Genomic DNA, 26,723 nt, shown 5'->3' with positions numbered 1-26,723 from the left:
GATTTTGTAAAGTCTTAACCATCAGTAAGTTTGGTGTGTTTGTCATTCAGGACAACAGAGAGCTCAAAACTTAAGAGTTGAGAGATGCATTTTACTGCATCAACACATTTCTTAGTCCAAAAAGACATCAGCCTTAATTACAACATGAAAATCTATATCTAAACAATCTTATCTAATCATAAACCATGTTAGACTTTTTACAGTTCAACCCAGAACACAGGAAATATAACATGTAAACACAGAATTGCACAACTAAAAAGAAACATACAGAACTACTGTATGATTAGAGTGATATTTTCAGTCGAGATTAACCAGAGGATATTTAGGGAAAGACTGCCCAAGTTCCTGTTGCTTTGTCTTTTTAATTCACCTTGGTGTAAACAACCATCTCCTGTGGCAATATGGAGAGAATAGTTTGGCCATCAGGGCCACAGAGCCCAGGCAAGTCAAATAAATAACGTAGGGGCTCACTGTAAATATCTGTGTTTAGAGTAGTGGGCGTAGACAGGGGCAGGGTCTAGAGTCATGGTTGGTAACAAAGCCTGCAGAAAGGGGATACACATACTGTAGAACCCGTATGAAGAAAATGTACCAGTGCAGTGCATAATAAGTGACTCTTGCCTCTAACTGAGTGTTATAACATACTGTATGCATGTCGCAAAGATTAAAAAATGATTGTAACTATGGATTTTGTCTATTAGACTTCAAGTCAATAGATAAACATGCTGAGCAGCAAAAAACAAAACAAAAATGTTTGTGCATGAGTGACAATAAATACGACTAAGCAGTAGGATAGCGGTGTCAGGATTATGGGATTGATTTAGCAGGATAACAGGTGTTAGGAGGATCATGTTGAACAGAGATCGTGTGTTCTGTCTCGCGGAATAATGACTTTAGTGGTGGTGTAGTGTTCAGAGTTATTGAGAGTGTAAGGGGAGACAACTGTGGGTCTGAGATCACTGATTGCCAGTGTAAATCAATGCAGTTTTGAGTGATTAATAAGTTTGATCCTTTCAGTGGAAGGCTGGGCCTGACCTTAAGTGGAGGGTGTGTGTGTCAGTGTAGCCTCACATAGCTGCAAAAGTGACAAAACCCACTATCATTGCCCCCAAGGAAAGTAACTGTGAATGAAAATAAAAGTGCCCTGAGCTCACCTTTGTTGTTGCTTTGTATAGAGCCAAAAAAAATGTTAATGCACATTTTTCAGTTGTACCTTATTTCAATATAATGTAGCTTCTACGCACACTTGCTGAGTCAGACTCAAGAAGCCAGCTATTGGTATTTTAAATCAACATTAGAATCAAGAATCTACAGAAATGTCAAACACTGAATGTGGTTATTAATTGCAGATACAACAAAAACACATTCATTTTGCAGCTACCTGTACAGTAAAGTTGTACAGTTTTATTTTTATTACAGTAACAGATTGCAGTAACAAATAGACAAATCAGTGGTCAAGCATTTCTCAGTTTCAACACATACTGTAGCACCCAGCTGGCCAGAGCTATTCACCCCTCCTCACAGACAGTGTTGCTGTCCGCTGGGCAATTCTGACCTCCGCCCTTCGCCCAAAACAAAAAATCAGAGATCTCTAGGGAGGGGATTCAGTAGGGTTTGCGTGTCTGTGTGTGTTTCATGAGAGGACACACACACGCGGACACACATCTCCACCCTGCAGCCTGTCATTGTTATTTCACTTCGGCAGCGTCACTCAGGAAAGAGGCGCCGGGGGATTGTGTTTGTTTCAGCGAGGGTGTGTTTGACATCTGTGTGTATGTGTGTGTGCGTGCGTGTAATGACACAGTACAAGTTCAATACAGGGGCTTTCCTGTGTTCCTGTCACCCCGATACTAGGCTAAGGAGCGTGGGAAACACAGAGAGTGGTGTCAAACACACATAAAGCCACCTGCAGCCAAAATGACCATGTGTCAATCCAAAAAAATCACAGTACTTAGTAAATTAACAAGACATCTTCTACATGTCCATTTACAGGGCTTTGTCAAGTCTTTATGACAATTCCTACACCATTACTAGAGGAAAAATTAATTTACAGTTGAAACTCCCTTCTTGCACTTACACTACCTTATCACCAAAGCCCTGAGAAATGCAATTTCATGTCATCACATATAGAATTTGAACTGAAAAGTATAAATGTGGTGGTGAGATGACAATAGATGACAATAAAGTTTATTGTATCCTTGTATCCATGATGGAAAAATGTAATTAGCCAGAGAACAATCACTGACTGTTGTGCAGGAAGCAAAAGAGTTCTCTCACTTTTTTGGTATTGTCCTCCAGTTTTGAGTAACAGAGAATTACCTTTGACATATCAGTATGTCACCACTATCTAGTGTACGCATGTGATCCCACCCATCCATGTGAGATTACCAGCTTTACAGAAATTATGCAAAATATATCGGCGTGTCTTTTTAAATGTGTGCAGTGGATTTTCAGCATTTTCATGACCTACAGTATCGAAATAATTCTTTAGATTACACTATAAACGTGGACACCAGTGAATGTTTGAGTTACTACAATAGGTTTTCTCATGACTTGTGATATCATGTACTGCACTGTGTGACTGCACTCTGCTGGTTTTTGGAAATCAGAAAGATATCCAACAGTGACCTCTGCTGTTTGTTATAAAAAGAGACACATTTTCTGAAAATGGTAACACTGAGTCTATCACTCAGGCCGTGCTGTTCCCACAGCGCTCACTCTGGCCATGACCACTCCTGCCTGCAAAATCAGTAAGCAGGAGTTAGTTGTTCTTTCTAAAGAGTCACAGGTCCTTCAGTGTATGCAGGAGATTACTACATGTGTTTTTTCAGTTTGTGCTTGCCAGTACACTCTTCTTTGCTCTGCTGAGGCATTCGATATTAGTCGTCAGCCTATTGAATAGGTGTTATCATCACCCATCTGTTCCAAATATATGGGCTAGTAGGGGCTGACTAAACCTACTAGTAGAATCAGGACGCCGTTAGCAACCATTTATTTCTAGAAGGCACAGAAGGCCTGTTATCAGGCATGTGCTGTCATGTGACTGTCAAGTTTTAGTCTGTAAAAAACAAAGAGAAAAAGGCTGACATTCCTTTTGTTCTCAGTGGAAAATGCAAGATAGTTAGATAGGAGAGTTTCAGCATCAAAATGCATTTTGATAACATTTCTAGCAAGAAATAGGCCTATGCATTTTATTTTCATAATCTACATTCAGTGAATGTATATGATGTTTATTTTGTCAGTTACTACAAAGATTTTTTCAGGCTTTCTATTGTTTCTTTGGTGGTTGCTATGGACGCTGCCGTTGCTGAAACCACATAGTTGCATGTTGTGTGAATCATTGTCTATCATTGCCCCTATTAGCCCATATATGTGTGATGATAATGCCTGTTCAATAGGCTGATAACAGTCAAATTCAGTGGCTGAGGAGCCAGAGCCACAACTGGTGAAGCCGACAGGCTGAACATGCTGGTTAAGAGTGCTAGCTCTGTTGTGAGACTGAGCCTTAAAATGTATATTTTAAGTATAGGTTCACATCACATGCCCCAATGTACATTGAAACCGCTTCTGTTTGCTGAAATCATTCATCCTCTTCGTGCTAGATCCCTTTTTACACAGTCTTTGCAGCACAAAAAGCTTCAATGAGTTGAATTAGTTTATACATGACTGTTCTTTCCTGCATTGCTATGCACATTTCTTACAACCTGTAGCAACTACAGTAGCACATTGACTATTATTACTCAGTTTCATGGACATAGATTAGACAGATAGACAGGCAGACAGGCAGGCAGGCAGGCAGACAGACAGACAGACAGACAGATAGATAGATGCTCTTCTGAGATAATGAGAGATAGAAGGAAGGGTGGAGAAAAGGACATTATGTAGGGTTGAATGGATGATTCCTGTCTTTCTAGAGCGTATTTAATCGTTTTAAATCTCACCCGCTCCTCACTGTGATCTTGAACATCAGACAAGATTGCCAGTCATGGTCAGAGTGCTGTGTGTGTGCTTGCGTGTAATGAAATAGTAAACATCACCACAACATATAGATAGATGTGTGTATGTGTGTGTGTGTGTGTGTGTGTGGAAGGGGAGGGGGGGTTGTGTCATTCGATTAAAACCATATATCTTGACTCCAGACCCACAGGCCTGCCTCAAAGAGCGCTGTTTCAGTGAGTTATGGGTGGATGTCTATAAGGCTGACCTACAGTAAAAAGCTTTCCATCAATAAAAGTATTTTGGCACAATCATAGTTGGAAATCAAAGAGCTTGCTATAATAATGCTGCTTTATGTTGCAGAAGGAAAGGAAGAGAGTAAGTGAAAATGAAACAGAGGAAAGAAGATTGAGTAGTTGTCTGTAAGGGAAATCGATGACACACAGGAAGTATTAAATTAACCTTGTTATTGCTTTGTCTTACAGATTATGCTGAAGAACTGCGATTCTACCTTATTCACATGACAGAGGTAAGAAGAGAAAGGATTGTGTGTGTTTGAAAGAAAGAGAGAGAGAGAGAGAGAGAGAGAGAGAGAGAGAGAGAGAGAGAGAGAGAGAGACAGACTGTGAAGGAGGGCCTAATGTGAACGGCCTATTCCGTCTGTGAGCCGGAGGGGCAATTGACTCCAGTGGAAATCACATTACAGAGAAGACACAAGGATTAGCAGAAAGCTCTAATGAAAATGTCTTTCCTCTGTGTGTCTTTCTCAGATACGACTCCATCTCAGACTTGTCTCTAACACGAGCTCAACATGCATTTACATGCATATCACAACAGGAAATGCTAAACACACACTATGAAGATTTTAAAATTAGGTTATCATTGCACCATCAAGATAGGTTGGCTTACAACAATTAGTTCAGTGGTTCATTTTTCACTTTTTAGCATGAAAGTAGTTTATATATTTAACTATATAATAATCCTTGGTGTAAGTAAAGCTGTGGAATATCTGAATATGTGTAACATTGTACTATGCAGCGCATGTAGTAGTGTTCATTATAAAACAATATAAATGTGCTGAAATATGATGCATTTATATATTTAAATTGTGATTTGTTTTGCTGTTTCACTGTTATTATGAAAAACAATAATCCTTTCCTCCATCCACTGCAACACCTCTCAGGCTGTCATTTTAAGATAAAAGGGAAAGGTATGATTGTTAATATTTCATCGCTGTGTTCACCGATAATTCAACACTGGGTAACTGAAGTGGCACTTTAAAGGCTAATGTTTTCCATTGTTTCAGCTGTATAAAAGATAAATGGCAACAATAGAATTCCAGTGGTCTGAAAAATGACCTTAGCAAAACCTTAAAAACAAATGCAGCAAAAAGGAAACATTATGACCTTTTCAATTACACGAATAACCGCATGTGTTCATGTGTTCTCTCAACACATCAAATCATAACCAGGGATGTGAATGTTTTACTTCAGTGCAGCTCGACATTTTCAGTTCAAATATTCATCAAGTTGGTGCGATGCTGCATCACTGTCTGGCTTCCCAGTAGTCATTACGATGCTTAGACAATAGTTTTTCAGATGAAAATTTCCAATCTGTTGCCTTAAAACAGAGCAGCGGGGGGAGAAGACAAAGAGCATAGAGAGAAAGCAGGCTGCTGGGAAGGAGGCAGAAACTGATAGATCTGATAGGATTTGATGGTTTTGGAGCCTGTTTGGCTGTTTTCCAATCTTGAAATTTTCTTTTGTCCTGGCAGCTCTGCTGTAGTTAATGAGCATATTTGCAGGTGGTGGTAGCAGGTTGTCCTCTCCCTTCTCTTCAGCTGCCCCTCCCTTTCCACTGCTGCTCTCCATGCCCATTTGATTGCGTTTTTTTTTTTTAACCAGGGAAGTGTGCAGGCAGAGGGAAATGAAACTGCAGATTTCATCATCCTTTTAATGTTGCCATACGTTATGTTTTCATCACTTCTACTCATCGCTTTCTTCAACCTTCAAAAAACAACCTGACATGATATTTTCCTTTATGTTCTATGTCTGGAGTTCACCATCATCACCTCAGCCAGATTCCCAGATTCTATATAAAACATGTCATCTGGCAGAGCATAAAATATGCTGCAATCTTCTCAAATTGCTAACATCAACATGCTGAAATAGTCAGATTTCAGATCCTTGGTTCTTGTACTAGCAAGGGTGTTGAGTCAGGTGGCACCATGATGAAGGGTTGGGGTTTGATAACATTTAATCATATCCCAAAATCCAGCATAAAATCTGGTTATACAGAGGAATTCAAATCCTTTCAAATATAATTATTTGATTTATTCAGTATAATTAGGTTTAGCTTTCAACATTTGCAAGTAACTTGATTTATGATAACACAAAGATTCAATTGAGATTAGTGTTTTTTTTGGCTGAAAAGGCAGAAACACTACAGTTTAGAGTGGTAACCTATATTCAGCTACAACCTGAAAATGAGATGAGGAGTATAAACTATGAAATGTTGATGAAATATATTGAAATAGGAGATGTAGTGTACTTACACATAGCTTATTTTTCACAAGCTTCTTGTCATTTTTTATGGCATTAATGCTAATTGACGACGAGTTGATATAATTTGCTTTAGGAGATGTTTAGTTGCTGTTTTAACCAATGGGTGAGCACCAGCTCTACACTAATAAAACAAAGAGTGAGGATAGACTAAAGGTTCGACAAGATACTTGATAGCATCAAACTTTAGCAAATCTGGATATTTTGATGACCGGAAACCTGATCCAAAATGGACCCAGCTATTGGAACCCAACCCTAGTGGAGGGGGTGGCTGGATCTTAAAATACAGGGAAGGAAGGAAACAGGACACAGAGTACAGGACACAGGATACCAAATGAAAATTTTAAAGCAGTATTAAATGAACTGTATGAACATTAAAAAACAATTCTTTAAATAGCAAACATATTCATGACGGATTTAACATCCACTGTATAAAAAATTGTTGTGAAATGACTTTTAAGAGGCTGTCACACCTCACTTTCATGTTGCATTCACATCAAGTATTCATAGATTTTTTTCAGTCTCTTTGCACTCAGGTGGAACTGAGAATAGACATTCATGCGCCGCCAAAGCTGCATCAAACACAGTTGGCAGCATTTGTGGGCTACAAGCCAGTAAAGGTCCCGTCCTTATTGCTGCACAAGCGACTCCCTCTGTTTTGTTATGGTTCCAGATCAGGGGGAGCTTGTGCAAACCCTTGTGTGTGTGTTACAGCCTCCTGATGAATGAAGTTGCGTGTATTTCTCTTCAGGTTCTTGCATGTATTTTGAACAAGATAAATGCCAGTCTAAAGCTAGCCCGAGCTAACAGGGAGTTAGCAGTGACACCTTGCTTTGATAATTGACAGTGCAAGCTATGACCATGAAACTGTCATAGCTTGCAGAAATAATATATCTTCATTTCTTGCCCAAGCAGTGTCATATACTCTTTTTGGTCTTTTGGAAACCATTTTATACACGTAGAGCTTTTCAACACTCCCCACTTAAAAATATCACAGAAGTAGTTTAAAATGTACGCCAAAGGGGCTATTTTCTTCTGTTTTTCCATCCAGCTACTGTGACTTGTCTGCACTTCATTTTGGCTGCAACTGTCTGCTCATACGGTTAATCTTTTCACTGAGCAACGACATAAACCTCAACTCGTACTGCCGCAGACACACACACATACTGTATATCGTCACTATTTTTCTGTGCTTTGAAATGTGCTGCACAACCTCATTAGCAGCTTATGAATCTTTTAAAGGGCCTTTTTTTGACTTTCCAGACAGAATGAGAGGAAGGAAAAGGCTACAATATTATTCATTCTATCCAATTAGGCAACATATATAAATAGAAACTCTTACGTAAGACAGCATGAGAGAGGAAGAGAGAGAGTTTTGAGTGAGTTAAAAGCAGATTTTGAATTTTATATGACCCATTAAAAAATGTCTGCTGGAATGGCTGGATCAGGTCTTGGGTTGTGCAGTAGCCTTTGTTATCTTATCATTTTCATTCTTTCTCCAGTGTTGTATTGTTTATTTAAATGCACTTTTTACTGATTTAGATTTATATATATAATTCTTATTTTTGTTTTCTCTGCGAAGCTTTTGGTTCCTCATAGTTTAAAAGATGGCATATAAATGCTATATATCAACAATAAATCTCACATTTGCCGATCACTCTCAGAAGTAGGGACCACAGACAATTTGACACTTTAACCTTGAGAAGAGTGATTGTTTTTTTTTTTTGGCAAAAGCCTTGCAACGATCCTCTCAAAATACCAAATAAGTGCAGTATATTAATGTATTACGTGAATGTGGGAGACAGGCAAGAAAACAGACAGACAAACAGCAAAGACTGCATGTGTGTGTTTGTGTCCATTTAAGAATTACTTGGCTCTGCTTCCCCCGACTCCCCTGTCAGACTCATTCCTCCAGCCGTCCTGCCAGATGCCCCCACGCAATCACGCACACACAAAATGTACAGTCATCTATTATAGTTGATACACCTGTCAGCAGTTCATTTCATACCTCAGGGAGCAAACAGTAGCCACAATGAAACACTGCATACAATACAGTTCACTCTGACTGTTCCTGTCTTTCACATTCTGTAAGAGATACTGTAAGAACGGTACTTTTAGACTTGTATTCATAAGCCAATTTCCTTTTATATGCTAAATAGTTTACGACATGCATCCTCTCCTCTCCTCTCTGTCCTACCCCATGTCGCTGAGGTACACTCATAGTCTGTGTGAGTAGTTGCTAAACTACTGTGGTGCTCAGTCTACAGAGTGGTTGACCTTCTGGTCCCGCTGGCAGAGCAAACTGGTGTGTGACGCAGACTGGTGTGAGGATAATATATCAAAAGAGACTGGGAGAGGAGCTCTTAAATAGCTAAAGAACTGAACTCCACTCATCAGAGAAGATGTAGACATGTTTTAAGTGTTTTTGAGTGACCGTGACCCGTGTTGCTGTGTTTGTGTATGTTTACTCAAAGGAAAGATGTGTGTACTGTGATAGACTCTAATTGAATTGCTCTTTCTGGCCTGTCTGTGCAAAGGTCACGCACACGCACAAGCACAGAGAAAGAGAGAAAGAGACACTTTGCTTTGTACATGTTTTTTAGTTAAACATTGCATTTGCCTGGCAGACTTAAACTGTTCCTGCCAACCAACAAAACAATCACAAACACGCATAATGAAAGCTGAATGAACCAGTGTGATGAGGAGCGATGTTTTTGCTTGCTATTATTCTGTTTTTTTATTTTAGAGGTGGTCTATTCCAATTGATTCGACTCCAGTTCTATCTCTGGTTTGATAGCTTGTTTGGTTGTCTGTTTGAACAGCACGTTGTTAGGAGTGTGTCCATGCTCGTGATAGATATGTGAGTTCATATCTGACCTTAGACCGGCCTTGCATATCATTCCACTCTTTAAACATTCCATTCTCTCTCCACTACAGACTGTCCAATAAAGGAAGAAAATACCAGACACAGTTCTTCTATAAGTATCGTAGCATATGTCAGCTTACAAAAAAAAAGTTGGGAAAGCCGGAGTTGCACACACATACATACAACATATACAGTATGTAATTAGATAAAACATTAACACATGCGCAGATGCATACACAGACATAAATCTTTGTAGACCAAAATTGGAAATTTGCACCAACTCACAAGGGACCGCACAACAACATATGTGGCTCCCACATACCGCTACGCACAACTTTTCCCAAATGACCCACTCATCATGCAGCAGACGTCCCCACTGGATTACCTCATTCAGTCTGTTTCACACAACATCAAATGTAAAGCCAAGGTAGGTTAGGCTCTCAAAACGACATCAGTTTATTCAGGTTTTTCAGTTTGTCCACTGTGTTTAACTTTCATTTTGAAGCAGAGAGCCACCTTGAAATGATCTCTTTGCACAGTGAATTTGTTTTACTTACTTCCAAAGAAATAACACTATGTAACAGATTTTATTCCTTGGTAGTAAGTGTTATTTCCTAATTGCTTATGCCTCAAAAAGTATAGAATTATTACCTTCAAACTTTGCTTTTGTGACCTGGACAATTTGAAATGTAACTATTTCCAATGGCAAAATGGGAAAATTTGCACATCATTGTATCCAGTGACTCATATGTTGTTTTTTCTGACTTAATGTGAATGAAAATGTGCAAATTTGCCCATTTTCCCATTGGAAATAGTTACATTTCAAAATATCACTGTCTTGGTCACAAAAGCAAAGTGTGAAGGGTATCATAGCCATTTTTTCATACTTTTTAGGCATAAGCAATTAGGAAATAACACTTACTACTCAGGAACAAAAAATGAGTAAAAATTTATTACACAGTGTAAAAAAAGCTCGTCTCTCCTCTCCTGAAGCTGTGAGCAGTTACACAGTTATTTCAATCTTCTCCTCCTCTTAGGCTCTCCATCTCTGGCACTGTCACAGTCCGCTCTCCTCCTTTTGTCTACTCCTGCCCTTCTCCTCGATAGCTGGAGGTCATCCTTTTTTAGCAGTTGCTCAAAACGGAACTGATAACCCAGATTTACATGTGAAACGAAAGGGGTGGGGTGGGGGGGGGTTGCAATTGTGTCTCTGGAAAGTCAAGTGTGTGTCGTGTGTGTGTAAGTGTGTCAGTGACGCAGGAAGAGAGGCAGCAAGAAAGGGTTTGTGTAGGTAAACCAAAAACACAGAGAACAAGCAGAGACAGTGTATGAGATTATTGACCACTGGAGCACATCAGGGTTATCACCAAGTTATCAAGTCATCATGGGCAACTTGGCCGACCGGGTCGGGCCTAAAAGGCGATTCGTCAGGGAGGCGAACTCTCTTCAGCAGCACCTGCTGTCTGACAATGGAGACGTAAGTGCTACTGATTGATGGATCGGCTCAGAGTACATTTGAAGGTTTAGAGACAGAGACTTGTATTGTACTCACTGTGTAGCTCATCTGCACGAAATAGGAAGAACGGAAATAATAGTGGCATTTTTTGTAAGAGAAATTTTATGGAAAAAAACATTGCAGTTATGGGAACAGTGTAGCTTATTATAAAGAAGACTTTATGGTTGTTTAATACTCTTTTTGACTTGTGAGTTATGCACATTATCGTTTGCATGAAGTTGGAGAACAATGAGCTCATTATATGGCGGCCTTAATAAATTTAGAGGTTATATGTTATTACAGTGAATGTTTGTGTTGGCTCAAGTAGAACAGCCATATAACTTTTGACTGTGTTGTAATTTTTCAGTGGGCTATGTGTGCTGAAGGGACAATGATAACTATAATTTTTAATTTTTTTTACATTATATTGTATATTACACTGTGCTGTTCCTGGTGTTATACTGTACCAAAACTTGCTGTATAATTGTGGTTCTGATAATGTATGCTGATGTGTGTGATGTTTCTACAAGTGAAAGCTGAGAATTCCATTAAGTGCATGGCCACTCATTTATTACTATTTCCCAGAAATCGCCACTTTAGCCATTAGTATCTAATTGGCACAATAGAGTCACTAATAGCCATGAAATGATGAATAATCTCCACTAACCGAAGCACAGCACCAACAATGACTAAAATTACTTACCTCATCTCAGCGTAGTCTGCATACATTTATAATACCAGATTTATACATTTGTCAGTTGTCATAAACAATTTCATTCTTAAGTCGTGCATGCAAATCATATTTCATGTGGAGTTTACAGTTATTGGTTTTGAAATATTAATTATTTTGTGTACACTTGATGCAGCGTAGAGAGCATGGTGATTGAAAGGAGATAAGAGGCAACAAATGCAGAGCGATAATGCCAAACTAGGTGAAATCACAGTGTGATGGTTTGCGTGTAGGCCGTGGAACAGCAAGGGAGCACTGTGATCAGGGTTACATAGCACAGTGCTGCGCATACAAATAGTCTTTTTTGCAAGAGGTCAGATTGTTCTTGGTTTATTATGTGCAGGGTGACGTTCATGTGACGTTTGTGGACACAGTACATAATGGTACAATTTTGATTGGATTACTTTGCGTGAAGACTCACTGTTGTTGCTTTTTCCAGGTTTAAGAAGACATCTTAAATAGATCTTTGAGGATGTACACCTAGAGGTGCTTGTTTGCTACAGCTGTACGCATATATACAGTGCAGAATGCCTTTTGATGCACGTCTGTATTCATTTAAGTGTCTCTGTGATCTCAGGCACATCATGGACTGCATGACATACAGGCTGTCACTTGCAGTTTGAAGGCTGGATCTGAGTGATATGTACCCAGGGGCCCTTGTCAGCAAAATACCTTATGGTAGCAATCCATAACATAGCCATGGCAGGACCGGTCTCTCTGGGGTCTGATTGAACTGAGATATACCCTCTTCCCTCAAGATGAGCCTCAACTTAAAGTGTACTTTGCTTTTTCTCTGATTTAATATGCCAGCACAGTGGCTGGCACAGTGCAGTGACAGTGGCTATACATCTAAATATAATCACTTAAAGACCTCCATCTAAGCGATATGATTGCACTGAGATCTATAGCCACCAACAACTTACCAAGCAGCATTGATTTCAATGATGAAAGTGTTTTCCTAAGCTGTAGTAAACTATGGATAATCTCCCTGTTCCAATAGGTTCAAGGCAAAATCATCATCTGAATTATTCACTGACTTTAATGGGAAAGTGTGCAGAAGTAATTTCCAAAGGAATAATTACACTTTCAGGTATGCACTATATGTATGAACAGTATTGAACTATAATTTAACAATAAAAGGTTTTCTTAGAAACTTTCACATGCTTGGCCATTACATTCATATGATGATCACTGATCTATTTATTGTACATATCATCAGCCAAATGTCAAAATAGTCACTTGAATGTAAAGCCTCAGGCTCAAGATGGTGCATTCATGCTTATGCAATGAAAACACAACTGATAGAATCATGTGAAAAGGCCAAAAAGGCAAATGATCAATGAACTCACTCATTGTGTAATGGTCATGAAGACAGAAAACACGCTAAACACTACCGTTGATTAAAAAAAAGAAGCAAAAACTGAAAGAGAAAACTTTTTGGAAACAGTACATGACGTCAGAAACCCTCCTGCAGGCCTTGTCATGTGCTTATCACCCTCCCCAGCGGCTATAGGAAGGGCCTCGGGTCAAGGGCTCCAGTTAACATGGTCTTTTCATGGCAGCTTTTTCTAGGCAAACCACAGAATAGCTCTGAGCTGGAAGCCAGACAAACAAACTAGAAATAGATGAAAGAGTATGGGAAAGCCACTGGGTTGAGATTAGTTACATTCTATGCTGTCATTTTTGGGGGACTATGCATTTGCTTGTGTGTGGTGCTGGGAAGTTCAGATTGGGTAGGAGGTGCTGGAAGACCTGCATAACTGGGAATATTGTACAGGTGTTTTTATAGTATCCATCTCACCCATTGGCTTTTATAAAGAGTAATCCCAGGTTCAGGAACAAATTGATCATCCAACCTTTAGTGCTGTCATGAGGCAGTCAGGCATGCGAACCAGACTTGACCTCCATTACGTTACCCTGACCTCACCAGACCTTCTAATGTAGTCAGGATTTTTCATACCAGTAAACAAGAGAAATGTAAATTGGAGAGCAAGAACAAGACTAAGAGTCTCCAGCCATGCTAGCAGCTCTCTGAGGCTGTACTTATAGGTATAGCGGTGCTTTGAGCTAAATGTTAATGTCAGCATGTCAACAACGACAATGCTAACATGCTGATGTTTAACAGGTGTAGTGTTTACCATGTCCATGTTCTTAATATAGCATGTTAGCATGCAGAAAGTACAGCAGAGGCTGAAAGGAAAGTCATTCATTTTGCAGGTATTAAGTTATAAACTAAAGTATTGGACAAATTAAAAGGTTAACCCAATGGTGACACTAGATGAAAAGTCAAGGAATCACCAAAGTTATTACAAGTCATCCTGAAAGGAACATGAATGTCTGTACCCAATTTCTTGACAATCCATCCAGTGGTTGTCAAGACATTTACCTGAAAAGTAAAGAAATGTCAACCTCATGGTGGCGCTAGAGAATCACCAAAGTCAATAGGATTCATCCTCTGGGAACCATGAATGTCTGTACAAGATTTCTTGCCAATCCATCAAGTAGATTTTGAGATATTTCATTGAATAAGTAAAAAACTTTGACCTGCTGGTGGTGCTACAAGAAAAGTCAGGGGATCACCAAAGTCAGTAGGATCCGTGGGTACCACGGATATCTGGAGCAAATTTCATGGCAATCCATCCAATAGTTGTTGAGATATGTCAGTCTGGACCAAAATGGTGGACTGACAACAGACAGATACAGTCATCCCTGGAACCATGTCACTAGTGTCGACGAAACGTAAGTAAAGGGAATTCAAAAAGGTTGCAGGAGTTAAATTGAGGAGATGATACGGAAAATAACAGGAAAAGAGATTGACATTAGCGAGGATATACTGTACCCAGAGTCAGCCAGCTGCTTAAGTATCATTAGCTCTTGTTTACACGTCACTTGAGTGGAAGCCATAAACCCATTAAATACTACGGTTACAAGGCCTAATGCTCAGCAGTGAAGCCCTATAACCCACTGCAGAAAAAAGGCAGAGAAGATTAAGGTTTTGTCAACAGGTTTTAGACAAAGTCATAATGGCTGTACTAGCATGCTCTATATTAAGCAGGACTATGAGATAATAGGATGATGGCGTGCCGGAAGTTTTATCTGTAACTAGTTCATATGTGTTGGAATGACAAGTCACGATATCATGTTCAGCACCAGTGTAAGGGCTATGACTAATAGGGCATGATGCTGCTTAGTGTGACAGTGTATAGGGACTTGCCATGGAAAAAAACCTTTGATCTCTTAGGAGCATGGCATATACTTTACATTTTCTGTCTCACTGTTCCTGCTGCTGTGGGTTTTCTGGCAAGTATCTTAAAATCTTTTGCACAAACAAAACATACACTACAGATTTAATTGTCATCATCAATATCCTGTAATAGAAAGGATGCAGTTGGTGGAATTATTTCTTCATTTAGACCTATTTTACTGCCTTATAGAGATTACCATTGTGTGATTGCCATGTGTTTTCATTTTAGTGCACTGATTAGCAGTGTGCTCCTTAGACTGAGCTTTACTCATTGGCTCTCTTTCATCCTATATACATTTTAACTGTTTACATCTGCCTTAAAAAAAAACTAAGCTTAGAGAATCTGGGGCTGGATGGCTAGCTGGCATGGTGGGAGCAAAAAAGTGCAGGCATTCCAGCAAATTATGATGACCTAAAAATGTCCCAAAAACATCTGAAAACATCCATGAAAATTTCCATGTTAAACCAATGGTTTCACGTTTCAGAAAATATGCTTTTTCACTTTCTTGCCAAGAGTTAGATGAGAAAATTGATAACAGTCACACACTATATCTGCATGCTAAATATGAAGCTACAGCCAGCAGTGAAAGATTTAGCATAGCACAGTCCAAAGGTGAAAAAATCTGCCTCTCAGCACCTCTGAAACTTGGATATTAACACATTACATCTAGTTGGTTTACTCAATACAAAAACAAAGGTGACAAGTTGTGGTTTTACAGGGGCTTATGTACTGAAGTATTTCTTGGCTGGAAGTGGTGACTTCCTGGCGACTTCATGGTTTTGACTGCTTCAAGTCTAGGTGCTAATCTAAGCTATCTTCATATTTACTCCACAGACATGAGAGTAGTATCAATCTTCTCATCTAATGTTTGGCAAGAAAGGGACTTACAGTATATCCCAAAGTGTCCAACTATTCTTGTAAGCATTCATCACACATAGGTGATCTTTGCTACATGAAGGCAAAACATTACAATTAGGTCATTATTAGCAGGCAGTGTGAACAAAAATGATACCTGAATGTGCTTTACATACATAAACTGTCTCTGAAAGCATGATAACCTGTGATGATTAGGTGAGCTGTGTTGACAGCAGTCCAGTGACACGCTGAAAACTCATCTGCCAGATGGCTCAAGGGGAGGGCTTCAACCAGGGAGCACTTTAATCAATCTGATTAAGGGGAAATGCTGCCTGTATTTTTAGCCACTCCATGGCAGCCCAGTGGCCATTCATTGAATTTTGTTTCATTAGCTTTCATGTTTATCTCTTGGACGGGTGGATTTATAATCAGGGGTGAACTAAAGTAGGAGCATGAGTAAAGGAACCATTAGCTATTATAACTAATAAGGTTCTTAAGGTAATCATTTTATGAATAAGTTAAATAGACACTCTATTATCCCAATAATAAGGACCTCATTTATGACGTGACTGCTACTGAAACTGATAAATTACAATTTGTCTTGGAAAAGGGTAACTTATTGTTTCTGAGCCTGCAGTCTGGGTCACTGACCGGATGCTGTTTAGTGCCAAGAAACAACTTGACTTTAACATGAAAATCCCCAAGGACCTGCTTCCACAGAGGCAGGGAGATTCCAGTGAATTCCCTTCATACTCAAAACAGTCCAAATGTTAAAGACAATGTGGTCCCAAAGTGAAAATGATTGTATTCACTTGAATTCTAATTTTAAAGTCACTGGTGTTTTTGGTTTAAAAGAAAGACTGACTGTATGCATCACAGAAGTGAAGTTGCATTTCACTCTCGTTTAAACTAAGAGACAGCTGTTCTGCGAAATAAATTGCAGTGCCAATATTACAGAAAGCTCTAGCTGGCCGTCTAGACGTTTCCCGCCGAAAACATGTGGTCTGTGACCAGCTGTCAACAGTTCACTCATTTGCTGGCATGACTGATTATTTTAACTGATGTAATGCAATGACATGCAAGTTACTGTCAGGACAAATATCCCAGATACATGCAATAATGCACAGTTAAAGAGCACAGCACATACATGTGTATAATAGTAAACTAAAATAAACAAGACAAATGGAAATCGATAGCTAGGAGACATAAATCATCATTAGTATCCCCCTTGCAGAGCATGGCTCATTTTAAGATATGACGCAAAAGGAATGCACTACTGCATTACTCACAATAAGGGTGCGCTCAATATTATCCTTCATCTGTCATCATCTGTTATTCCTCCCTTTTCTCTCTTTACTCAGGACAGAATGTGCATTGCACTAAGTGGTTTACAGTGTAGTATGAATCACATGACTCATATTTACACACCAAAGACTGTGTAAACATACACAGTTCCTCTCTCTGACAGATTACGGATGTAAGCTCTCCTGCAGCTCTAAGAGTCCCAGCTGGTTGCCTTTTTGTTTTTACTTTTGAATCATTATATCTTGTAAATATGTAGTTAAGACTGCATTTATAGTAGGAGCTCAAACTGGTAGTGTGTGCAGATTTTAAAGCCAGGTGATTTTGTCTGTGTGCTTGTGTGTGTTCGTATGGAGGCAGGTGCATTCATGCCTCTGGGACCTTGAACTACTCCATCGCAGATGTGTTTTTTCTAATGTAGGACAGTGGGGAGTTGCCTGGAACAACCTGTCCATATGAGGCAATGTTTTCTGGAGAGCCTGAGCCTTTGCATTATTTTTATAGTATTACTCATCCCAAATATTTCTTAACAAGGCTCAAATGATATGGGAGACAGAAAAACGGAGTACCTGAGTACATAACATACTATCAGTTATCTGGAAATTCAAAATGTATAATCACAAAACGTCTTTGTGTAATTTTGAAGAATTTCAGATTGCACATTGCTCCACCTTAAGTTGATGCATTCTTACAGGTAAATATTGTTGCTTTGCTGTCTCCAGGCAACCATGAAATCAACTGATGTCAATTACTTATATAGCTAATGCCATTAGCTAAGTAAAGAAGAAAAAACTAATTAATTTCAGTCTTGATAGTCCAAGCCCAGCGCTGTTTATTGATATTCTCTCCAACCAACCAACCAACATTGTGGCAGAAGAATCAATGTGATGCACCTTAATCACAATTAGAAACACTTCCTTTGCGATCACACAGTTTAATCCACAAAAAGTTAAGCGTTAAGAGTTTTTCTGACCTTTCCAAACCTGCAGAATATCATATAATCCTTGTGACTGCTCAAAAATAACCTTAGATAGAATTATGAGATTTTCACCGACAGCAATATTATGAGAGTTTGTCCAGAGGCTTGTTGTTTACATTGAAGTCGGCATGCGTGTGTGTGTGTGTGCATGCGCTCCAAGTATTATGGCCACTGCTGCACTCTTCTAGACTTAGATTCAGTCCAAATGATGGATATCAAAGAACATCAACATTGATTTCTGTCCGCTCTGAAAAAGCTGCTATTTCATCATCTTGTGACGCAATTGAAAACAGTCAGACTCAATTTCATAAATGGTTTTGCTATCTAACCTGCTCCTTTTGCTTGTTTTTGTCTCATTATTTCTCCACTTTTGAGTTACAAAATGTGGCTATTTTTTTCTATCATACCGTACATTGTGTTTTCTTTTGTTGTCTTGACTGTTCCATGTTTTTTTCTATCTGTTAGTAACACATACATACTGTACATTTTATGCTGCATCAAAGCAAACAGTCGGGACATTACTGCCATTAATGCAGGCTTTAAATGCCTTTTTACCCTGCATTATTATCACTGACAACGATAAGGCTTTGTGCAGCAAGATCCTACAACAGCAGCATCCCCATCTTCAACAGGACATTGAGTGACACTGAAAGAGACAGATAATGCAAGAGACAGCAACACAGCAGGGCATGCAAAAGCCCACGCAGCCAGGGAACAGGCAAATAAACTAGCATCGAGATTCACCACTGACCAGGGCAGCAAGCGTCAAGAAAAGCCCCAAGGACTTCAGTCAATCTCTGAAGACTTGCACAAAATGGAAAAATTCTACTTATAGCCTGACTTGTGCCCAAAAATGTCAAGACACAAATGTTTTTCCCTGACCCTGCTGGAAGCAGAACAGCTGAGGTAGATGGAAATGATCAAATTGGATAGAGAGGAAATTGAAAAACAAAAAACTGTACTTGAACACAATGGGGTCATTTAATGTTGGACTGGAATCAGAAACTGAAAAAATAATGGAGACTATTGTTCAACTGAATATACCTGAATGTAAGTTTTAAATAACTTACAGACACATTGTGTGCAATAGGGTAGACTGTGCATTACTAGTTTACCTTGCACATTCTCTTCCCCTCTCTATGCCTTTCTCTCTCTCTCTCTCAAACACACACACACACACACACACACACACACACACATGCAAGCAGCGTAAAAAATAAAAAATATAGTGAAATAGTGCAACACTGCTCACTTTGCTGTATCCAAGGCTAATGTTGGTGGTTTGCGGGTCAAGTCGGGTTCAGATGGTTGAACGTATATTTTGCAGATTGGCTGTCATAAGGTGGGTGTGGGTTTTAAAAAACCCTGACCCACACATCACTATACTTCAATGCTATAATGGCAAAGGTGGATAAGAAGAGCTGATGAGAGTGTGTATGTTTGAGTGCACAAATGACTGGATAGTGATTTGTTAGTTAGTACACTGAGAACCATATTGTTTCCATTAGGAATGTGATTAGGTGATTCTTTAATTTGGACTGTGCCTGTGTGCATATATGCATGATGAGATAAAATAAGGAGGTATTTATTATATCCAGTATTGCCACCAAAGTCCAAGCAATGTTTTGTTGCTGCTGTAAAAAGTTAGAAGGGGCTAAAATCATGCCCATCAATTAGGGATGATTTATTTTTAAAAACAATTGCAGCAACAGATGTAAGATCTGATGTCACTGGAAAGAAACAACTTGCCTGCTATAAAATGAATATTTTAAAGTCCACTTTCTAAGGACACATTCAGTCCTTAGAACACTGCAGCACAGAAACAACTCCGGTGACGTTACTGGCACAAAATGTTCTCATCCTAGATATTACACTCCCATTAACTCCCCTCCTTAAACTTTTTGAGATGTCTGCTCAGAAGCTGTTTACAAATTAGGATTTGGAGCAAAAAATCGACATAAATGGGTTTTGAGTATTGTATCGAAGATCTGCGTTTTATCGAGAATACATTGCTGGAATCATAAACAAGAACAAATGGGGGCATTAAAGCATTATAGATTTAATCTGGACATCACTGAGATCAAACACAGATTCTGGATGACAACTGAAGGGGTATTTACATCCTTTACAGTGAACTCTTGTTTAACCATTTGTTGTCAAATGTTTGTTTTCATGTATTTCCCAGCAGGACTGTATTGATTTGTACTCTTTTTCGAGTACCATCTCACCATTGGTAATCATTTTCCCAGCAGATCAGATTCTGCAATAGTGGATGATGGCTATTATCTAATTTCACTAATGCTAGCATTTTGCTCCCTAGAGCTGTACCACTTTACAGTCAGTGGTGTCATGAAAACAAAGTTCAAATAACAACTGAATGTGAGACGAAGTGCAAGAAGAAACATCTGAGATGAAACATACAGACAATGACAGCACATACTGTACCAGCAGGGTCAGAGTCATTTATGGATACTGTTCTTATTTTATTCTGCTGGACACACAAACACAACACACAACAGTATAACATCTGTGATACTTGTGATTGGTTAAGCACTTTTTCTAAGTTATTATCCTCTTTGAAAACTCCTGTTTTTGCATTTTTCATTCATTTTTTTTTACATTCTTGTAATCCTCTAATATGTTCTCCTGTGCCCTTGAACCCTATATCTATCCAGGGATCAGGGGCTTCTTCTTCTTCTGTAATTCTCTGAGAGTAAACATCTAATCTTTTTCCTCCACCCCTCTTGCTCCTCTCCCTCTTTCTCTCTCTCTCTCTCTCTCTCTCTGTGTGTGTCTCTAGACGTGTGACTGCCTGCTCAGCCTGGAAGCTTATTCAGCTGACCAGAAGCGCCGCGTGTGTCAGTGCCTGAAGGACAACATTGACAAGCAGCTCCAGCTTCACAGGAGGGAGCCCCCCGTTCAGCATTTTGAACAGGTATGGCATATGGACACACACACATCTAGAAGCATTTCCATTTTCATTTGAGGCCAAACATGAATCACTAAACAGATGAACACATGGGAATGCATATATTTGTGCATACCTTCATCACAGATGCCCCATGAACACCACACACTCCCAAACATACTCACATCAGAAATGTAAAACATTTCCCTGCAGCTCACACCAGCATCGTTATGATTTTACACTCAGCTTTTACATTTCTTTGGGCCAGTTTGCAACACTGTCTCTTACGTGGCTGTATTCGAATTGTTGTTCTGTTTTAGTGAAGTGTCAAATCAGTGCAATTTAAGCCCTGCTTGCTCTATTTAGTTATGCGAAAATATGATGTGATGTTTGCTAGCAAAAGTAAGATTTTTGTTACTGCACTGTGTCAGTCTAGGACAGCTGTGGTAAATTGCATTTGTTGTGACCATTTGACACACCAACCACACTAGTCTTGACCGCGTCTCCAGTACTGTGAGTGTCTGGTGTTTTCTCAATGTGCCACTTGACCCATGCAGTGATCACAGTGGTGATACGTAACAACAACATACTGAAACAAAAAACTCAGATACCTTCTGTGTGATTTGAAGTTGGGAAACCAACTGCTCTGTCGTGTCTTTCCATTTACGTATTTGTGTTCCTGTTAAGCAGTACTAAGTAGTGAGCAGTTGTTGTTTGCAGCTACATTTTTCCTTGAAAATAAATGTAAGTTGAACTAGTGCTTTAGCATAAGATTATAATTTTGACTAAATAATTTAAAACTGCAATAACAGATTCTTTTGTCCACTTAGGGACAGCAGAGACAAGCTGTGAACACAACACTGACATACTGATATCGCAAATATGTTAGCAAACAGTTGATTATTAAGAAATCCAGCAGTTATGGAGTAACAATAGCATTCATGTGGATGTACTTGTTTTCACTTGATGAATGTAAATCCAATATTTATTCTCCTTTTAGCTCTGTTTTTGATCTCCATCAGCTTCTGAGGGAAATATCTGGCTCTTCAGCTGCTAAATGCTCCACTATGCTCACCTGCTATAGTCGCTAACTTTGCCTGTCTGCTGTTGAAAATTATGCTATGACAAGAAAATAAGGTTGAAAGAAAGAGCTGAAAGATGCTATAGGGGACCTGTTGGGTGATAAATCTCTGTGAGTTCCAGGAGTGACCCCTTTCACAGTACACACAGTCATTAGATCCATTTTTATTATAAAAATATTGATTAAAGCTGTTTTAAGTTCCCTTTTAGAAAGTCAACTCTGTTGACATTTTGGAAGCACTCAAATTAACCGAATCAAATTGAGTTGAGTCAAATCCAATCATACTGTATGTCAAATGAAGTTTTATGATTCACCCAATCTTTTCTGAAAGAATCAAAATCAAATTGAATCACTGTTGGACTAAGTTATTACACCTCTAATCTGCAGGTTGCTATTGAGGATGAACTGTAACTGATCTTTGCTCTTTGGGCTTCGACTGCCCTGATTAACAGAGCGGCTGCTGAGAAGCTGTGAATGAGATAACTGTGGCCCAATTTGGTGATTTCAAGCATTACCTAGAAAATCTACTCAAAGTGGGTTTTTTTTGTCTTTTCTTGTCACGCTCTCTAACTGCTATTTGGAGACATTTTTGTGAAAGCTGTGTGAGTGAGTGGCAATCTGACAGTACTATAGCACAAATAGATAGATTCATGTTCTCTGGGACATTATTCACATGTGTGAAGGTTTAACATCATCTTGGCTGTAATGGGCATTTATTTGAAATGGTTTTATCGGGTTACTTTTTGATTAACCTAATTCCTTTTAACACCATACTCATTTTTTGTGTCCTTCATTCCCAACACCATTTTCTTTTTTTCATTACCTAATGATTAAAAAGTAAGTTATTTCATTTCTGATGAACAGCAAAAAAGCACATGTACTTTGTCAATTTAAAAGGAGTCCAACCCATTTCATTTGAGTTTAGCTGAAAGGTGATTAAAAGGCCTTGTGTGTGTGTATGGCACACCTGTTGTACATTAGGGCTTCATTTCATCAGCATATGAAAGAGAGAAAGAGAGAATCACAAGCCAACAGTCTTTCATCCCTTTCTCCATCTGCATGCGTGTCTATTTCCATATACAGTATACTGTATGTGTGTATTTCTGTCCATATGGTCCATCCAAAAGATTCAGGATGAGACCTGATTCCCCAGAAGTGTAAATGACCCAGAACTTGGCCTGTATTTGAATATTTGAACTACTTTAGGATGAACTTTGCCTGAGAATTCAACAGATTTAAACATTTAAACACTGTTTCAAATAAAAGATAGATACACTTCCAAACAATATTTTGCTGCGACAATGTTTTCCTGCTGGAATGTAGCGTACCACAGTAACACAAAGGGCATTGTATGTCTTCGTCTTTTTCTTCCCCTGATTAGCGTCAATTAAGGTCCATCCTGCTGATTAAATGAACACATGTACACAGACAGCAGTGTTCAATATGTTCAATAACAAAACAGCTTCACAAGCATGCTAAGTCACGCAAATCAATGCCATTCATGCAAACTCTATCGACCAAAACAACATATTGATCAATATTGACATGGTTAAGAAACTGCTCTGATTTATTACTTTTCCAATTTTTATTAGTACTTAAGTTCTACAATGATCCTCTCAGGAGATTTCATTTGACCTGTTAATATTTAAAGTTTTTTGTAACTTAATATGCTTGTTAATGCTGTAGCTGTAAGTGATAAGTAGGTTACCTAACGGGAACTCCATGAACACTTAGCTGGCTAAATTATCATTTTAATATTTTTTTCTCAGTTTTTGCCCTCTGTTCACACTACACCGGCATTTTTCACACCTGAAACTTGAACTTTTTGAGAATGTTCTTCATAGCAGATCAATCTGTGATCACTCACTGTCAGTATAGCTGATCACACAGCCCAGATGAACCTGTGTTAACATTATTTTGCCAGGCATAGTGATCATAAAACAAGGAAAGGCAAAATTGTCTGAAGAAATTGTACGTGTGCTCACTGCTAAAAATTAGCACTTGAAATAGAGTTGAAATACTGAGGTAGCTGAAGTCAAAATACAAATACAGAAAGTAGTTGAAAGATTAAGCTTTTTTCCTTTTTTTTCCAGTATGGACAGACATTTTCATGAAAACAACCCTAAAATGATTGCGTAAACGCATATCGCTGTCACACACAAGCAACCTTTTCAGATTTTGTCACCTCAGGCTGGACATGGTCTCACACACAATCACACATCACACACATTCCTATAGAAAGGGACATTCATCATTACTGCTGCAAAGGTTAACGGTATATCTCTGTCAGTATCCATGCATGTCCTGCTCTCTGTACCTTCTTTGTATAGTTATTAGAACCTTTTCCTGTAACATCTTATTAAATGGAAATCTTAACAATGTCCTGAAGGCAAGGAAATACATGCTTAATCATAACATTTAACATCTAGATAAATTAGTTCACTTTTGATTGCATTTCTTCAGAGTACCTTAGAGGCAAATAGTTTGTATTCAGTCAACTCCAAATGTGTTTAATTATATGCAAATCAGCTTTGTCAAGTAGGGAAGATAAGAGCAGAATACCTTTGAAACAGCCTTTTACATTTATGTGTATTTACTTGACATTCAGCGAAGTATCCTTTTGGTAATTTCATATTGGTAAAAGAAAGGAGGATATATTCCTATAGATATAGACATTAACAGACATGTGGGTCAGATCCTTCCACAGAGGACCACTACATTAGATAAACATGTGAATGAACAACTTTCAATCACACTAAACATGATGAAAAACATGTTCAAAACATGTCAGAGAATGTTCCAGTAGTTTGACATAGAAGAGTCTTTGCTGTACTTAAATAACTGCATTTCGTCCCCTATTGTTACTGCTGAGTCAACACTAGAACTTACTTTGTAAACTGAATAGAGTGTATCTTTGACACACTGTGTGTATTCCTGCCAGCGGGTAAGAATCGCAGCAAAGGAGCTTTAGAAAATTACCCATTGAGTCGCACATTTCCCTTGTGTCAGAAACTGCATTTGTTCTCTCATGCACAAAGCCAAGTAAATCCACACTTAGCTGAAGCATGCAGTTTACTTGAGATTTATGTTGAAGTGTGCAGAGAGAGCAGAATCCAGTCTAAAGGGAAAACGCACACTGTAAAAGTCACATCCATTCTATCTCCTCATGTTACTTTATTCATTCATGTTTTTTCCAGCAAATGGGGTTACTCCGTCACAGTGTTGATGTCAGCAGCTGTCCTAGTTCCTCTGGTCCCTGAACGCTTTGAATGCTTCTGTTTGGAAAAAAAAAAAAATTTGGACATGAGCCCTTTTCACTTGGAGATTCTCTAATCCTCCAGTCCCTTAGAAAGTGGAGCTTGATGAGAGTTTACCAGTTTCTATTCTGTGCGGAGCTTCATTAAAAGTCAGCAAATGTTAAACCGAGGATTTAGAGCGTATGTTTATGATGACTAACCTCAGCTTGCTTCTCTGTCTGTTTCACCAGCTCCTTTGAGTATCATTTGGTTGACAGCTTGTTTAATGTTCTTGACACATTTTCAGTTTGTCAAGGTCAGACATGCTTGTCATGGAGTAAGCAACACAACAAAAATTGTGACTTAAATGACAGATGGTATACGGACACAACACATTTGATTTTAGCCACAACACAGTAAACATATTCCACAAAGGAAGTAACAAGACTTAAGAGTCTACAGCTATGCTAGCAGATCACCAAAGTGATCTTATTAGTGAGTTATTAGTATTTTAGAGCTTGGATATCTGCAAAATTTCATGTTATCCATCAGATATTTAGTAGAGATATTTCAGTCTGGACCAAAGTGGTAGAATGACTGTCACATGATTCATACAGCCATTGCTGCTAGCATGGATAAGAGGGCTTTATGGGTGTAAGTATGGCATCACCCTTCAGTCCTGTGAATATTTGCTCCGTTGTCCATTCACTTTAATTGAAACCCAAAAGATCGATGTGTTCAAGCATGCGTTTCACTCCGTCAGCCAATAAAATCGCTGATGTGCTGTGTTTGGAAATGGAGGAGCCATTATTCTGCCATCACCTTGTTTTGTACAATATTGCGTGACCAGACTTCAAACTGCAGCATTGCTCGTGTACTCTGTTTACAGTTTGTGATCACTTTGCTCAGCGTTTATTTATTCCACATTAGAACTGTGACCAACTTTTAGCGCTTATGACCTTAAGAGTAAAAGCAGTAAAGGTAGCAACTACACAATCAGCCCAAAAATACTTTTATGATCAAGGATCTTCAATCAGAACCAGTGAGTTTTTATCATATGTAAACATTTGTTTCTATATTTATGTACTGAAACAAACACTTACCAAGTGGTCTGGTATCCCACAGCCATTATAAGCATGTGAGCTCTTTCCTGGAAAAGTTTCCGGTGCATTCTTGTCAGGGCAGCTTTAGCCACTAGGCTGCTGGAAAAATACATTTGTTCAACTGCACACACACACACACACCCACACACACCCTGAAATGAGAATTTAAGCAGGACTTGCCATTTTGAAAATGACAGCCTCAGTTCATCACAAACAGCTACAATTTGATGAGCAATGCTGGTACTCCTTCTCTGAGTCAGTGAGGAGGAAAGCTAACTATCTGCAATAAAAGTTGAATAAATTTTCTACGCACGAGCACAGACTCACATGATCAGTGAGAAAAATATAGCTGCTGCTAATGACCAAAGTGAGTTTGTTGAGATTTGGAAGCAGCTCGTTCTGTTCTCTTTCTCTGGCTGTCTCATT

At 38.9% G+C, this 26,723-nt stretch overlaps 1 protein-coding gene across 6 annotated transcripts in view; it reads left to right on the top strand.

Moving 5' to 3' along the window:
• Positions 1-26,723, top strand: part of rgs3a (regulator of G protein signaling 3a) — a 159,450-nt gene that overhangs the window by 77,300 nt on the left and 55,427 nt on the right. For 5 of the 6 annotated variants that reach the window (XM_044333614.1, XM_044333616.1, XM_044333615.1 and 2 more), the window contains 2 exons: positions 4,422-4,465; positions 20,770-20,904. In XM_044333614.1, coding sequence (XP_044189549.1) covers positions 4,422-4,465; positions 20,770-20,904 — 179 coding nt within the window. Of the gene's footprint in view, positions 1-4,421; positions 4,466-10,600; positions 10,841-20,769; positions 20,905-26,723 lie in introns of those variants that run through there. The other variant, XM_044333619.1, reaches the window with a different exon arrangement.

This window comes from Thunnus albacares, chromosome 18, assembly GCF_914725855.1.
Source record: "Thunnus albacares chromosome 18, fThuAlb1.1, whole genome shotgun sequence".
Taxonomy (NCBI): Eukaryota; Metazoa; Chordata; class Actinopteri; order Scombriformes; family Scombridae; genus Thunnus; species Thunnus albacares.
The sequence above is the reverse complement of the archived record's forward strand: the minus strand, read 5'-3'. Positions and strand labels throughout refer to the sequence as shown.